The following is a 17,020-nucleotide window of genomic DNA, read 5'->3' on the forward strand; positions in this document are numbered from 1 at the left end:
CTCCATTTGCCATCTGCACTTCCATCAAGACTGACTGAACACACACATAAACTGAAGTGGAGGGCAAAACTGGAGTACAATTGTCTCATCCTGGACTGAGAGGATGACCAGCACCCACCTTTCTTGGTTCAGCTGCCTAATACCTTTCCTATCACAGACTGTGGCTCTCAACAAGCTCAGCTTTCAGGGGTGATAGTAGTATCCAGAAAGCACTGCTGTGGGAGTAGTCCCAGGTTGCCTAAACCCAGTTCTGAACAGGGTAAGTCCACTCCTAGGGCAGGTCTAGCAGGGAATGCTCAGCATAGAGCTTCTGGGAGATGTCATACAAATGCTCAATGAAGGGCAGGGCCTCCCCCAGCATCTCCCCTGCTTGCCTAGAGGACTCCATATTCATGGCCTCAAGGAAGACCTTACGTGAGGGTAAGGCACAGAAGGCCACAGTGACAGCTTGATGTACTATCCAGGAGTGATAGCTAGCCAGCGTGGCATTGTAGGCCTCACTGCAGAGTGCGGAGGTACGACTATCCTCAGAGCTGGTGCGCAGGCCACCCAGGAACAGCTGTAGCCAGTGCAGAGCAAGATGTAGGCGCAGCACAGTCCGGCAGCCTGAGTGAGGGTGTCGGGGATGGGAACGGTGATCCATGTCCACCAGCTTGTTGCTCACCTCGTAGGCTACCATGGACTGCAAGCTAGTGTAGTGTTCAGACTGTGGGCTGCTTCTCAGACGCTCCATTATCTGTAGCTTTGAGACCACATCCTTGGAAATGAATGAGAAGACAGCCCCCGGGCTGTTCAGAAACCTGTGAAAGGAAGTATAAATTTGAAGCTCTACTCATACTGGAAGCAATCCTGTAGTACAGGGAAGATACCTTGAGCCTGCTGGAGCACTTGTCTTTCTGGTGGCAAGGGCAGGAAAGCCAGATGGAAACAGTCTGCTAGCTGGTTCCATCCTCCTATGCCATGTGGGATGCAGATGTCCCATGTGGACTCTGGCTGGCAAAGCTGCTACCTTGAGCAACCCCAATAAACGCACCTGACAAGTCCCTTCCAGCTGGCAATATAGTGGTTCAGCAGCACCTCTCCCTTGTCAGTGAGACACTGCTTGAAGCTGACCAGGACGACTTTAAGGTTGAAATCTTTCTCTGAGTCATCCATCTTCCAACACAAGCTGAAATAGTTTCACACAGAATGTGTAGTCATCATGGTGGATTAGCTCATTCTGTGGTTCGTTTTCTCAGGAAGAGATTGGGAAGAAGATCTGAGACAGGTTCCGATGGTGGGGGAGTGGTGGTCTCTACTCCCGTGGAGGTCAAAGGGTGCAGCAGAGGCCAGCAATGGGGAGGGTTGATCAAAGCTACAATTAGGCTGCTGTGGGAGGCGATTCTTTGCCAGTCCGCTCCGGTGGTCTGCAGAGACGTGGCTCTGCTGCCTGGTTCATGTCAGGTAAGATTCCCCATCCCCATGCTTTCCCTCAAGCTCGGAGCCTGCGGTTGAGCAGAAACCTTGAGCTGCAACCCCGTGAGTTTCGTTTTTAAAAATGTGTTTGAACAAAGACCTGAAGATAAGAGAAGTACTCTTCGCACAGGGATATGTGCAAAGGTCCTGAGGGAGGATGTTGCTGGACATTTACAGAGGCAAGGACCCAGTGTGGCTGAAGGGACCAGAAGGGTGAAAGATAACAGGGACTGAGAGTATATAAGTGGGCAGCCTGCTCATGCAGCCTCCAGGACAGAACACAGTAGAGCAATGTGAAGACTTTGCCTCCTTCTCTGAGATGACACCATTGGAAGCAATGTGATTTTATTTTGGATTTAAAAGAATCATCCTGTGTGTTATGTTAAGAATGGGCCACAGAAGATGAGAGGTGAGCATAAGGATTCCAGATACTGCAATGAAAACAAAGGGTGCTGTCTTGAGCCAAAACAAGGGATGGGTAGCTGAGCTCAGTAGGCAGGGGTTAAAGCAAGTAGTATCAAATTTGAATTTACCCAGAGGGAGCAGCCAATGGGAACCATGGACTAAAAGGATGGCTACCTTCTGCTCCTGACATGTCTGCTGGCTAACAGTTCTGGACTGGCCAAAATTCTGTACAGAATTAGTGCAGCTTTGTTAGTCTGTATTGGCTTCTAGAAGATCTGCGCAATCTCCTTTGACTTCTTGTTTTCTGGCCCTCTGTTGTCTCCCTAATAACCTTTTAAATGCCTCTGAACTATTTTCAGCAATAAAAAAATCTGAATATCAATAGGTTTCCATTCTATAAGAAAACATTTATAACCCCACTGAGTTGTCAGCAATTAGATACCTTTTAAATATAGGTCATTCATTTTATTTTCCTGCTTGATCTCAAGTTTGTGTTAATCTTAATGAGGCTGTTTACTTACCCTTCCTGAATTCAGAAAGAAACCATCTGCATCGCCACACAGACGGAACATCACAATTTGTCTGTCTGCACTGTACATCTTAATATTGCACTGAAGTGCCAACAAGTTTTCCAAGAATATGAACTTGCATGCTTTCTTTGTTTCACAAACTCTCTGAAAATCTACTTCTTTAATCAATGAAGAACTCCATGACTTTCATTGAAGTAAACACTCTAGCTGCATTGCTGAGAGGTTGACTAGCTCGACTTGGTGTAAAATTGCTAGTTCTCCCACTGGATCAACTCTAAACATTAGGAATTTTCCCAGTTCTATTCAGGCCTCTGGGGCTGGTTAGTCTTTATCAACTTGAAACAAACTAGTGTCATTGGGAAAGAAGAAAAGCTAAGGAATTGCTTCTGTGAGACTGTCCTAGAGGTGCTTTCTTAATAGTTTATGTAGGAGGGTCCAGCCAACTGTGGGCATTGCTTCTCCTAGGAAAGAGATATTGAATTGTAATAGAAAGTATGGTGGTTTGTATATGCACAGCCCAGGGTGTGGCCCTGTTGGAGTAGGTTTGGCCTTGTTGGAGTAGCTGTGTCATTGTGGGTGTGGGATATAAGACCCTCATCCTGCCTGGAAGTCAGTATTCTGCTAGCAGCCTTTAGATGAAGATGTAGAACTCGCAGTTCCTCCTGTGCCATGCCTGCCTGGATGCTGCCGTGTTCCTACCTTGATGATAATGGACTGACCCTCTGAACCTGTAAGCCAGCCCCAATTAAATGTTGTCCTTGTAAGAGTTTCCTTGGTCATGGTGTCTCCTTATAGCAGTAAAACCCTAACTAAGACAGCACATAAACTGAGCAAGCCAGGGAGAGGGAGGCAGTAAGCAATGTTTTGTTATGGTTTTGCTTTGAGCTCCTGCCAGACCTGCTACCTTCGCTTCCCTTGATAATGTACTGTAACCTGTATATAATCAACCGTTTACTCTCAAGTTACTTTAGGTCATAGAGTTTATCACAGCAACATAACACAAACCAGGACATTCTCCAGAACCTGCCTTAGAACACATGAGCATCCCAGTCTTCTGAAGACAGCCATCCCCTGACTGTCCTTGCATTCGGCCATTTGATGCCTTTTCAGAAAATTGACCATTGGTAGATTTTTATTTCATTTTAGAGAATATCAACACCTTGTGTGACTGTAATATTTTCTACTTCTCTTATTTTAATGTTAAATGACCCCCATACTGAGCCTGTTTGTTTTCTTTTTTTGCTTCAAACACAAAAGAAATTTGTTTCTTACACTTCTTTTCTCCATGTTAACATTTAAGACTTTTTAGCTTCTACACCGTTTCCTCTTCCACCTGTAAACTGCAGAACACACCTTCAATAAGTGGTGGGCTCCATCTTCACAGAAAAAAATATGAGACTATGACTGGCATAATGTATGTGAGTGTGTTTAGTTACACAAACAACAAAAATGGCACTTGCCTTCATCTTCCCACCAGTCTGCCTCCACTTCTATTTAGCACTTTCTTAGCTTGCTGGCTCTCTCACTGTAAACTTCAAAACAGTAACAGTTTGGAGCTGGGGAATATAGCTCAGGTAAAGATCCTTTGCCTAGTGTTCATGAGGCCCTAGGTTCAACAATCGCCAACACAGAAAACAATACTTTTTATCCTTTCTATATATACAAAAAATTATAGAGAATAAGCAGAGTTGATTCTCTGTAGTATAGGATAAAGAGGAATGAGGAGGCCTCACTAGACAGAAACACAGGGAGAAAAGGTCTTCCTTCCCCCATGTGAGAACGCCATGACAACACTTCACAAGCAGTCCAGGGAATGAGCCTTCACCAGACCTGGAATCTCACAGTGCCTTCTCATTGGACCTCATAGCCCCTAGAATTGTGAAAAATAATTTTCTATTATTTTTAAGATTCCCATTTACTAACACTTTGGTACCAATGAGCTATTATCTCCCAATCTCAGTGTTTACTTCGAAGCACAGAAGAAGGTGAACTGAAGACACTGCAAGACAGAAGCAAGAGAAGACTCATTTACTCGCCTCAGCCTGGAAAACATGACTTATTCTTGGGCACATTCAACTATGAACCCCATTTATGATCTCGGCAGCTATATTCTCTCAAGACTGCAGACTATAGCTCCTAACAAGCTTCAAGTACACCTTGAAAACACCTCACTTTCGGTTTTGTATACAGGAAAATTAGACACATATCATCCTAATTAGATGTCTAGCTGTGACGCTCAGTTGGGAATAGCATTATATTAGCCAGCACCCTAAAGATCATCTACACACACACACACACACACACACACACACACACGTTAGTCAATGGATGATGATAATGATGGTGATGATGATGATAGCAAATGGTGATGATGGTGATGATGATGGTGGTGATGATAACAAATGATACGATCTGCAGATGAAATATTCTCCAGAGACTTGTGTGTTTGAACACTTGCTGCCCAGTGGTTATGTAACTATTTGGACATAGGTCCTTACAGGCAAACATAGACCATACAGGGTGGCCTGTGAAGGTGATAGCCCAGCCCTGCTTTGAATCCTGAAATACCAGGAGCCCTAACCATAGGCTCCCACTCCCATAAACTTTACCATGCCACCCCTATTGTGAGCCAAAGTACATCTATCTTCCCTTAAGTTACTGCAGTCAGATATTTTGTAAAGGCAAAGAACTGTTATTGAGTGCTTATTGCATGCCAAACATGGAATTGTTCTCTTCACATAAAATGAATAAATACTAATAAAGGCAAAAGTTGGCACATTAGCAATAACTTGGATAACTATATTAAAATATTTACATATGAAAAATAGAAGCTACTGTCTATAGAGTGGCTACTTTGGATTTCAGCTGCAGGGGGCGGGGTAAGATTATACACAATCTTCAAGCAATTTTATCTTTCAGTACACACATGTGCCAACATCTGGCTAAAGCACTCATCACCCAGGATCTCTTGTACTGCTGTAGAGAGTCCGTGAAGTCTCATCATTTTATGCTAGAGAAATATTTTAAACATATGAATTTAATAAAATACCTAAGAAGACATTTTCCTCAATAAGGATTCTAGATGTGATGGAGGCCCTGACCAGTCAGAAATGAGGCAGAGGTCACTGACATGCTTAGCACAGATGTGGAAAGTTAGCCCAGCTGCAATACTTGTGGTGAGTAATTAAACAAACCTGCAGAGTAACGAGGAGAGACTCCACCCTTAGCCAAGGTGGTGATGCAGGAAAAAGCAAAGGCCTAGAATTCCTTTTTCAAATTTCACACTGGTTTTGAAAATAAAAACTCACTTTCTTGAGCAAGGATGAAATGGATTTCTGCTTTGAAGAACCAGATAATAAACATTTGGGCTTCTCAGACCATACAGTCTCTATACCAATTACTGAAGTTTATCAATGTGATATAAAGGTTACCAAAAATAGTCTGTAAAGAAATGTATGTAGTAGTAGTATTCCAATAAAACTTCTTTTGAACACAGCCTAGAATTCACTATAAACATGCTGTGGCATAAGTATTATTTTCCTTTTGATACTTTTGACCATTTCAACATATTGAAATTTCCTCAACCCATGAATTATGCAAAAATAAGCAAGTCCAAATCTGGCTCACTGATCTCTTAGGTACCCTGACTTTGATACAATCACCTGGTCTCCCAGGTATTCCTATGAAACCTCGGTGGATACTTTAGTGACCTCATAACTCTGGAACCACAGGGACATAACCAGGCCCTCCACCAACTCGGGCAGTAGCTGAACTCCTTTGGTCCATGGCTGCAGTAGCCTCTGCATGCTGGTGTAGCTGAATGCAGGGAAAGACTTCCTCGTGTGACTTCCCTGTGATCAGGATGCGTTAGCAGCTCTGTAGAAGGCCTTTCAGATACACATTTTACTCCAATTCTGATGGGTGGGTTCAGGCCGTTCCTGGGATGTGGTACTTTAGTGGTATTAATCTCTTCAGGTCGTACAGTTTCCTTGGCCACAACTCTACACGTGTAATTTTTCTGGACAAATTGTAAGCTTTCCAGATCTCTCTGCTCGGATGGTTTTGCTTTCAATTCCTGGTACAAAGTTTTGGCCTGAAAGAACCAGTAATGTGCATGCAGCAGCCTGAATGCTGAGTTGCCTTAAAATTTCCTCCCGCAGATTCCTTGGCTCATCATCCTTAAGACTGCCTCCCAGGAAGTATTAGGGCATGGACAACATCTGAAAAAGCTGCCTGCCACAGGGGAGCAAGGGTGGCTTCCAGAGTTCACATTCCTCCCTGAAACTTGATGGACACATGCTTTGCTGTCTGCCTTCCTAGGGGGCTTCTGTCTTCTGAGGTGACAACTCTTATAGCATGCTAGGGTTTGCTAGCCCAGGCGTCCAAATATTTCAAAATCCTTCCTATAAAAAGTTCTTTGCAGGCTTCTGAGCTGAGGGAGTAGAAGATGAACAGATTCCCTGACAGGTAAAGAAATAAAAAGAAGGCTCATGCCTATGTAATAAAGGTCGAACTTCCAAGATAGTTGGCTTTCTCATCTAGTTGGCTTTCTTATCAAGATAAAGTCTAGTAATTCAAATATAGGCCTATCAGGCTTTTTTCTCCCAGAAGCAAAATGTCCCTGCTAATGAACTAATCGAGGACATCAAGGCTTGATCAGGATATGTTTGTTTATACAATACTTGTGGGCAATCAGCCATTTTGTGTTGTCCAATATAGCCAACCCTACACTAGGTGAGGAAGATCCTTCAAAGACTTTACAAACCCCAGCCCTCCAGCAGAGACAGAATTTTTAGGCTCCTGAATCCCTGTCTGCTTTGCAATGTGTCTCCCTCTGTGTGCTTGCTATTTGCATTTCCTTACCTCTAATTAAAAGAAAAAACAAACAAACAAACAAAAAAACTTCTCTACCAGCTGATTCTGTCTGCTGTGTTCTAGAATTTTCCTGCTGCTACTGCTTAGTTTCAAGATTTTCCCCTGCCTTTTAATTTTTTGATTAACATAGAAAACAAACCTTATCAATACCCACGTGGTCAGGTGGTAACAGCAATGTCTCCACTGTTCTGGTAACTCCTCCCTCCCAACCCCCATTTTAGTTGTAATTTCCATTGCTATAGCAAATGCATGGCATAAACAATGTACAGAATAGATTTGCAGTGCCCTGTGGTTTCAGTTGATCATGGAAGAGAAGAGGTGCAGCTCCCAGCTAGTGCTGCAAGCAGAAAGAATTCCTCCATTTCTGAGCTCCTGGATTCATCTCCTTTAGCATAGTCCAGGACACCGCCCTATGGGATGGTGCCACCACTTTCAGGTCAGTCTTACCCACTAGTGAATTCTCTCCGTAATGCCATTGTTGGCATATCCAGGGGTTTGCTTTCGTGATACAGGCATGTCAAAGTTAACTATCACAGCATCCTAACAGTGATTCCTAACCTGACAAAGAGATTGCCTGGTCCATCTCTTCTATACTGGTCATTTCCACTTAAAAATTTGGAGCCTACAGATACCCACTGTATCTCTCTAATTGTACTCTCTGTTGCTCTCCCTACATAAGAATGCTAAAATAGTATCTACATTGTAGCTAGCTTCACTGTAATGTTAGACAGGTGTTTTTCAGGAATAATTAATACAAATTATACCATAAATAGTATGGAAATAAACACCTGTCATATGTTAGTTTAGAAGATCAGAAGAATTGCAGCCTACATAGAAGGATAGCAGCTGTGGAAAGAAGGAAAGGATTATCTTTTATTGACTAGTTGTTGACAGTGGTTTGGATTGCATGTGGGTTGTTCTCAGCCTATTCCAGGGCTCAAGTCTTCACAGTAAAGCAGAATTCCTTACTTGCCTTCTAGGTATCTCTTGAGGGAGCTCTCCCTCACTGTGCTTCCACTTGCCTTTCTGACCTTAAATCCGGATTCTTAATGCTCACCCTTCAACTACAAACAGCATCTCTCACAAGATCCATTGTAAATGGTACCTCCTGTCTGGAGGCTGCTAGACCTCTGGAGAAGCAATGAGGATGCCTTATTAAGAGACTGATAATCGCTTTGTCCTTGTCTGCTAACGGCTGTATTATTTAGCCAAGTTACCTGATAATTAACACAGATCTGACCAATTAGACTAACATTAGTGTCACCTGATGCTTGCTCTGAATCCTGCCTTCTCCGTTTAGTGCAAATTAAAGCCTGCTAAATTAAATAAATTTGAATGCCAATAGCTAAGTCTCAGAAAGCCCTGCATTCCTTAGATTTAGTAATGCTTCCTTCTCAGGTGATAAGAACTCAAAAGGACAGTGACAGTCTCTCATTTAGCTCCCCACTGGGTACAAATTTACCCTGTTAGAATGTGCAGAAATGAAATAAACTAAACAGCACAGAGCACAGACTCCAGTCCAAAGATTTTTATCCCAAGGTCATTCCTTACATAATGTAAAAGACAGTATTGGGTGACTCGGGTTTTTAAACATCTATTTCATATTTGTAGTGTTCCTGGGACCAGGCTTCCTGGAACCAGGGAATACACTAAAATTCTAGCACACTGGACTTGATCAACTTTAAGTTTTGATTAAAATCCACTCGATAAATTTTAGATCGTTTAAACTGAACAGACAAAGCTAATTTTTAATGTAAAAACACTTCCATACACTTCATTTGAAAGAAGCTGAATTTTGCATTGGGGTCACTCTTGCATATATTCTTTCTTTTTAATATTACAAATATTATCCCCACCCCTACCCTCAGTTTACTTAGCCCAACAGCCACTGTTCCGACTCACACAGACCTGACCAGTTAACTTCTCTCTCATTTCTTTCAACCTATATATTACCAGAGGGGTGCAAAGCATGTGGCTTCTATACTTCAAAACCAGAATGGCATCCCTATTACCAACACAATGATTGTCTAAAGAAAAATGTATAGTTCTTCACTATTGGCTCCAAATTTTGCAGAATTATTTTCTACTATACTTGTATACAAGTTTTCTTTCTGTTTCTTCTCTTTTAATTATATTAGGCTCTAACCAGCAATAAACGACAATAATAGCCCCATATAATGAGTCTTGACTACAGCCACTTGATTTTCTAATCACTTTTCAGCTTTTACCCTTATAACAGCCCTGATTATACAGGTATCATAGCCCACTTGTACAAGTGAAATTTGAGGAAGCCCAGGCCATTTTAAATGGTAGTTTATGCACCAAATTCCGACCTATAATCATGTGCCCAAATCCTTTTGCCACTGTGGCCCCTCTCAAACAATGGTTTCCCTTAGAGGCCAGAACTCCCAGCCTGAAGAAGTCAGGGAACAGAGAGTTAAGAAATTCCTCTGTGCTGCAGATAACAGCTCATCATTTCTGGTTCCTAACCAGAACCTGGCATGTCTGGGCTCCTTACAGAATAGGCTGATGAACTAAAGTCTCTTCAGGTAAGCAGATATTTGTTCCTGTCTCCCTAGGAACAGTATCACAGACTACCACCCCCTAAACACACACACACACACACACACACACTCATATTTGGAAATCAGCTGTATCAGAACTTCCCTCAGGTCTCTTCAGAATGTTCTCTTTTTCTGTTCTGATTTGTTTCATAATGAAACTCCTGTCCCCTTTGTTGTCCCTCAGTTCCTCCAAAAAGTGTCACCAGAAAATATTGTTGAAAAAAATCTCAGACTCTTTGTAGAAAAGATTGTCACCATAACAGAGATTTCATAGTGTCTCAGAGGAGACAGTTCAGAAGAGGAATTCATAGAGTTTGAATGAGTCTTCCCATAAAGCCAAGTCCCAAAGTAGAGAGCCAGCCTAGATCATAGTGCCTTAGGAATGATAGGAACACTGCTGCCCAGAAATATGTTACAAAGCAATACAAACTTTTGTTTGATGTTCAAATTATTGCTTAGATGAGAAATCCATTATTCTGAGAGAACTGCTGGTCCATTTTCCCCGACTTTGCAAGAATTTCCTGAAGCCAATAATCAAACTTGTGTTTTGTTTTTGTGTTAGTCCTTTAGTAGTCACCTGTAAGTTGGAGAAGATAACCAGTCTTACTGGCACAGACCGTCGGTTCTCAGTTTCTTACTGTGTCTTGACTCGGCTCCACTCGAGCTGTGGCGTGTGCCTCCTAAGATCTTATTGTGTGGTAATAGGAAATGTGGTACAGTTGCTTGTCTGCTGCTAATACTCTTTATACTTGGAGTTTGAGGTCCCTAAAGTCAACCCCAAATCACTGGACTTCCCCAGAATAAAAGAACAAAGATAATGCAGAGGGGCAAAGTGAAGATTGTCCAGGTGGTAGATCAAGAGGAAACTGAAGGAAAAGTCAGCAAAGTTCAAGGTGAATCCTGCCTGTCATTTCCCCCCCCCTCCCCCTCCCCTCCCCTCCCCCCCCCCACCTCCCACTCAGGAGCACTGAGGAAAATTGATGAAGACTACTCAGCGGGCTGGTGAAGGTTTGATATAACTGCATTTCTGTTTGCAATAACATTTCCCTAGTGAAGTGTGAAGTCTCAATAGGCTGAAGAGGCACATCTAGATAGCCTCACCTAGTGGGCGTTTGGGGCTTTTAGAACTCTAGTTATAATGAGGAGGCCATTCCCACTCCTCCTCCTACTTCAGTCTGTTTCATTTGCCTAACAAGATGCTTTATAAACACATCCATCAAAGCATCCCCAAAAGCAGACAGCAGATTTTATACTTTCTTCAGGCCATTTTGTACTTTTACAGAAAACAAAAACAAAAACACCATTTTAAGTTGAGGGTAAATAAATAAGTTCACCTGTCAGTCCAGAAAAAAAGCCCATAGTCATATGTGGATCAATTTATTTTTTTCATTACTATGAAAGAGTAAAGCTCAATATTATAGTTATTGGCATATTAGTACCCTCCAAAATTTTTTTGAAGAATTTGTTTGTGGAAGAGTCTTCCTGTGCTGCCTGTGTGGTTGAAATTGAGCATCATGTCAAATTGTACACAGACACACACACACAAACCTCCCATCCAGGAGCACTGAGTGAGAATGAGGGAGACCCGTTGAGACCACCTACTCGGAGCTCTTCAAAAGCCTCTTCCACCATGGACAGAGCCTCTCCTTGCAGGGAATACTGAAGGCTGCAGAAGCAATAGAAACACGCTTACCACTGTCAAAACTAATCCGTTAATAGAAAAGTTTGTGGAAGGCCCTGGATAGCACATATCTGTGAAGAAACTGGTTTCCTATTTAGGAAAAATGGAGTTGTTATTCTTAAGCAGGGAGATGCCTATTGTGTGAGTAATTAGGAGGAGGCCCAGCTGACCTGGCAATGAGGTAGTGTGGTTAAATACCTGAAGGCAAGGAGAGCCTGGAGCGGCGATGAAAGCAGAGTCCCATCTGTCAGGCTGTAATGATTGTGCTATTTGGAGGCAGAAAGGTTTGTCTGAAGCAGCTGGTTTCTCTCCAAGTGACCTTTTAGCATTTCTGCTTTCGCCGTCTGACAGATGTGTCAACTCAATAATTTCAAAAGCCCCTGAGTAAATAACCAATTGTGAGCAAGGATGACCCAAAGCGATGACAAAATGGCCGCACGCGGCGCATTATAGAGCATAATAACAGGGGACGGAAGCAGGGACATTATCAGAAGGAAAAAAACATTTTATTCTTTATTTTGGACTAAATGGCTCTCCTAACTACACATCAGTCGATCTCCGAGGGGAGATGAGGGGGGAAATGCAGAGGACAGGAAGGGCTGTGCAGAGGTGCCCCCGGGCCTGCATCAGCCACAGGACGCAGGTGGCGTCTGGGCACTGGAAATGGACCAGCTCGTGCCAAGGAGGGCTGCAGGCCCCAGCTAATTGGCATTGTGAAGGATTGGGAGCCATGCAGAGGCAACTACAATGAGAGCAGGTCTGATGGAGTTTAAAGGCTTACAAAGAATTTGCCAAGGCAAGGTAGGCGCAAGGGCTGTTGCAGAAGAGTGCTGCTGCCACCCAGAAGAGACCCAGGAACACAAGAGCTGGTCCTTGGGAATCCTGGAGTCTGCTCCCCACTCTGTCTTACTAAGAAACCTTGAATGGAGATTGGATTCATTTGCCTCCCTTGGCTTTTGTTGTTTGCTTGTGGGTTGTTTGTTTGTTTTGCTTCTCTGAGCCCAAGCTGACGTGGAAGTTGCAGTGATCTTTCTGCCCAAGTACAATGGTTACAGGCATATGTCGGGATGCCTGGTTCTTACCCCTTTGCCCCCACGCTTTTTAAAGGGCAACATCTCTTCAGGTAAATACCACACCATCAAACTAAGATGAAAATCTCTTCTTCCTGAGGGGGCAGATGGTTCAGTCCTATAAGTTTTGTCAGACAAGTCTGGGGACTTGATTTCGGTCTCCAAAGCCCTGGGGAAAGTGGGGTGAGTGCACTGGGAGGTGGAGATCCCAGGGAAAAGGACACATGGGAGGGGCATGGGAGGGCTGTGGGAGGGCTGTGGGAGGGCCGTGGGAGGGGCATGGGAGGGGCATGGGAGGGGCATGGGAGGGGCTAGAAGGAGGAAAGGGAAGAGGAAAGTGATGTAATTATATTTTACTTAAAATAAAAATATTATTAAGGTTAAAAAAAATCTCTGGAACTTACTGTCCTACTTATCTAGAAAAACCTAAGAGCTCCAGGTTTGGTCAGAGACCCTGCCTCAAAAAGTGAAGTATACTTTGGTCACAGAAGACCCAGTGCCAGCCACAGACCTCCACTTACACACACTCATGAGTGCATGAGCACACAAACACACACAGCGACACACAGGCACATGCATGCACATACATGCACACATGAACATACACACATGCACACTCATACACACCTGAATACACCCACATACATACACAGACACACATGAGCACATACACACTCATTGCATGCTCAGACGGCATTTGTTACAACACTGGTGCCAAAGGGCTCTTATGGTCTATTTTTGTTATTTTTTTTTTAACTGTTTCCCCACCTTACCTAAACTATTATTATTTTTTAAATATTGTATAAAAAAAGAGGTGGGAAAACAGTTTTGACAAAAAAAGAAATAAAAAGAACAGGAAAGGACATGGCTGCTCCTAGGTATGGCCCAGGAGAGACCATATTGTTGATAAAGGGAAGGGAGAGTACAGGTAGAAACAGGAACATCTGGGAGAGTCCAGAGTGGACATGACCAGACTGAGCTGGGTATGTGGGAGGGAGAGGGGAAAAGAGAGAGGAGAGAGGGAACAGGTGCAGCAGCCAGGAGGCCAAAGGTACAAAAAGGGAGGAAAACCAGAACAGCTTGATTCTGGGAAAAGCCCCTCAGGAAGGGCAGCCCAGGCCCCAGGCTGGAGAATCCAGGGTAGAGGGCAGGGCAAGCCTGCCATACCCTGTAACAGCTAGGGACTAAGGGATGCTGGAAGAAACTGGCAGCAGGTCCACTTTGGTATGTTATAAACAGCTCGGTCATTTGTCCTGGGTGTGAAACTTTAAAAGTATAAAAGCACTGATGGCTTTGACAGTAGCCACAGTGGCAGGGTTCCCTCCACAGGACAGGACACAGCAAACACTCTCGTTAGAGGTCTTCTCCTCTGGAGATCTGTTTGCTATGAACTTCCAGCTCACCATGACTCGAGTGAGCAGGAGCCTCCCAGGAGGCATTCCCCCTGACGACCCTCCTTCCTCTCCCAAATGTACACTGTGGACCATACACCTCGGAACTAACAAAGCTGAAGCTGTCCATGACCCACTCTGCCTACTCACAAAAGGTTTAAGGTTATGACTGTGGTCCTTAAAAATCAAACAAACAAAAAAAAGAAATGTTGTCCTAAGTTCAACTTTAAGGTAAAATTCTCAAAATAACCCAACCACAGTGCCATATTTGAACCTTCAAAGCTTACTCCTCCTTAACAGAAAACCTTTAGAGGACAGTGCCAGGTAATCTGTGAAATGGGACAGTGGGAATGCCCCACACCCGTTCCTGACATTGGAACACTGCTTATTTCTGTTTCTACATCAGAGCAGTGCCTGCCCTACCTGTCTACTTCTGCACACTCTTGGGAGACCAGCTTTTCCCCCACAACTCTGCTCTAAGATTTCATTTCCTTCCCCCACGATTCCCCTGGAATGCTTTCCTCCTGTCTTTCACTTTGGCTTTTAGCCACACAAGACACTAATTTAGGCTCTACTTTGTTGCCCCACCCACCGGAGTGCCTGCCTTGTCTATGCAAATAGAGTAAGCAACTGCAGCGCAAAGCCTTTGTGTTACAGAAGATAGCAAGTCTTCCTCAGCCTGGTACAGTATGGCTCACACGCACAGTAGGCCCCACTTGACTCTAAACATCAAAGCTCTGAAGGAACTTTTAGCAGGTTTTACCACCCTGCCCTCAGCTCTCAGGTTCCCATTGAATCTGATTATACTGTACTGTGAACATTTCTAAGCGCTTACAACTGTATGGGCTTCAGTGCTCCTGGCTCAGAACAGTGGTGATTTTAAAATAGTTAAGACTCTTGACTGTAAAAGACAAAAGGTGAGAAGAGATTAACTTTGGAAAGCAAGTGTTACTGGGGTGTGGTAGTGCATACCTGTGATCTCATTGTTCAAGGAGGATGGAAACTTCTAGACTAGAGCTACACAGACACTGCCTCAAAAACAAAACAAAAGATGGAGCAGAGTCAGCTAACCAAAATTTACCAGCATGGCCTTCTGTACCTTCAGCTTGACCTTGAGAACCTCAAGGAAGAATAAAGATGCTTTTGTAGCAACACACAACACAGCATCTGTCTATAGTGGGACATGTCCTAGATAGATGTAATGACGGTCATCTCATAGCTATCTGGTTATATCCCTTCAGCCACAGAAAATGTACTGGGGAAAACTCTCCAGACCTCAGATTAAAGGAGATCAGAATAGGAATGTTGTACTTGGGGGATTAAGGTTGGGGTTAGTTGTAGGATATGTGCTTAGCATGCATGGTGTCTGGGGTTCCATCTCCAGTGCCACATAAGCCAGGTAGGATGGTGCACAACTGTAAAAACAGCACTGAGAAAGGTGGAGGACGGAGAATCAGAGTTCAAGGTCATACAGGAGTTCAAGGCCACCTGGGCAACTGAGACTACCTTTAAAGAAACATGTTGTGCTTTAAAGCTCTCTTTTTAATAATGAGATAAAAGAATAGAACAGCTAACTAAGTGACAAAACGGTAAACAAGTTCAAAGCAGAATAATTCACTTTCTAGTTTGCTTTCACTTCTAATGCATTAAAGAAAATGATACCACAACTGTAAAAGGCAGAACACAAATCTTTCTAGGGGAGATAGAGGAGAGTGCCTGACAGTCTTAAACGTGTTCAAGTCCAGATGCATTACATCCAAGACAATTAAAACTATTTGCAGCTGTTATTGCAGCTGCTCATGTCCTGGGGAAAAAAAAAATCAAAGGGATTGGGAAAATTGCCAGAAAATCAGAGCTGAGCAAATGCCTCCGATTTCAGAAAGGGGGGGTTATAAGACAGAGCCAGATGACTTTGACATTCACACCTAACCACATTCTAAAACATCTCCTTAACTCAGTTATTTCTATGTACATAGAAAAGAGGGCCCTCACCAGAGGCCAGCTAGAAGCCTCATCAAATTTGATTCAAAGCAAGTCATTTTTACATAGTTTATTAAAAAGGTAGAAAAATATTAAAGTCAACTCTCATTCAAATACAAGCCACGGTTAGTTTTCTTTTTTAATAGAAACTATTAAGCAGTGTGTGTGTCTGTCTGTCTGTCTGTGTGTTTATGTGTCTCTGTGCCTGTGACTGTGTGCCATAATACTCCTGGGCAATAAAATGGCCAACAATAGTCATTTACTTCAAGGGGATTTAAATCCAGTGTGATAGACTGAAATAAATCTTAATCATGGGATTAAGTCTGACTTTTGTAAAGAATAAAAAGAAACTAAGGTGCATATAAATATTGTAGGTAATGGATGGGGTCTGCATGATAAAGAGTCATAAGATGCTAAGGCAAAAGAGCAAGATGCCAAGGCAGGAAGCATGAAGAAGCTGGAGCAGATGATGATGAAGTAGACAAAAAGCAGCACAGTGCAGGATGCTGCACAGAATTCAGAAAGACTGGAGCAAAGATGTCCATGTTGGGAGTGAGGAATGGAGCAAGGATGGTGGGAGAAACAGGCAAACACCATCTCTGAGGCAACATTAGACAGTCTGGATTTTCTTCTGAAAGTAATAGGGACATTTCTGAAAGTAATAGCCAGAGAATACATAAAGATTTCCTCAAGCTATTCTTTTTCCTATGATCTTCAAAGACATAATGGAGAGCTAGGGGCTTATACTTACCTAGAGAATGGGCTGTGCAAAAAGAACTCTGTTGGCCTTTCTCTAAGCCCCTTCTTGGATTGTTCCTTTTCAATGTATTTATAAAGATTTAGGGAAATTAACTCATTAGCTACTTTTCTCATTGCTGTGACACATTACCCAACAAAAGTAACTTTAGGAAAGATGGGTTTCTTTTGGCTCATGGTTTAAAGACACAGCATGTTGCAGAGGACAAGAGCATGAGGTGGCAAGTCACATTGTGTCCATGGTAGGAAAATGGAGAAAGTAATGCTGGCACTCACTTCCCTTAATCACATTTTTATTCAGTCTGGCATCCCA

At 43.2% G+C, this 17,020-nt stretch overlaps 1 protein-coding gene across 1 annotated transcript; it reads right to left on the reverse strand.

The window, feature by feature from the left end:
• Positions 1 to 269: 269 nt before the first annotated feature.
• On the reverse strand, positions 270 to 1,297 carry LOC110293759 (ceramide-1-phosphate transfer protein-like). Its single transcript, XM_021161623.3, has 2 exons — positions 1,034 to 1,297; positions 270 to 800 (listed from the first exon to the last, which is right to left on the reverse strand). Exons 1-2 carry the CDS (start codon positions 1,153 to 1,155, stop codon positions 272 to 274), a joined length of 651 nt encoding a protein of 216 aa, XP_021017282.1. The 5' UTR covers positions 1,156 to 1,297; the 3' UTR covers positions 270 to 271.
• Between the last annotated feature and the right edge of the window lie 15,723 nt (positions 1,298 to 17,020).

This window comes from Mus caroli, unplaced genomic scaffold (assembly GCF_978045245.1).
Source record: "Mus caroli unplaced genomic scaffold, Mus_caroli_1 scaffold_6, whole genome shotgun sequence".
Taxonomy (NCBI): domain Eukaryota; kingdom Metazoa; phylum Chordata; class Mammalia; order Rodentia; family Muridae; genus Mus; species Mus caroli.

Coding starts and splice junctions, on each gene's coding strand:
- LOC110293759 (XM_021161623.3), bottom strand. CDS start 1,155: ATGGATGACTCAGAGAAAGATTTCAACCTTAAAGTCGTCCTGGTCAGC. Junction 801..1,033: donor AGCTGGAAGGGACTTGTCAG/GTGCGTTTATTG, acceptor TTCCTTTCACAG/GTTTCTGAACAGCCCGGGGG.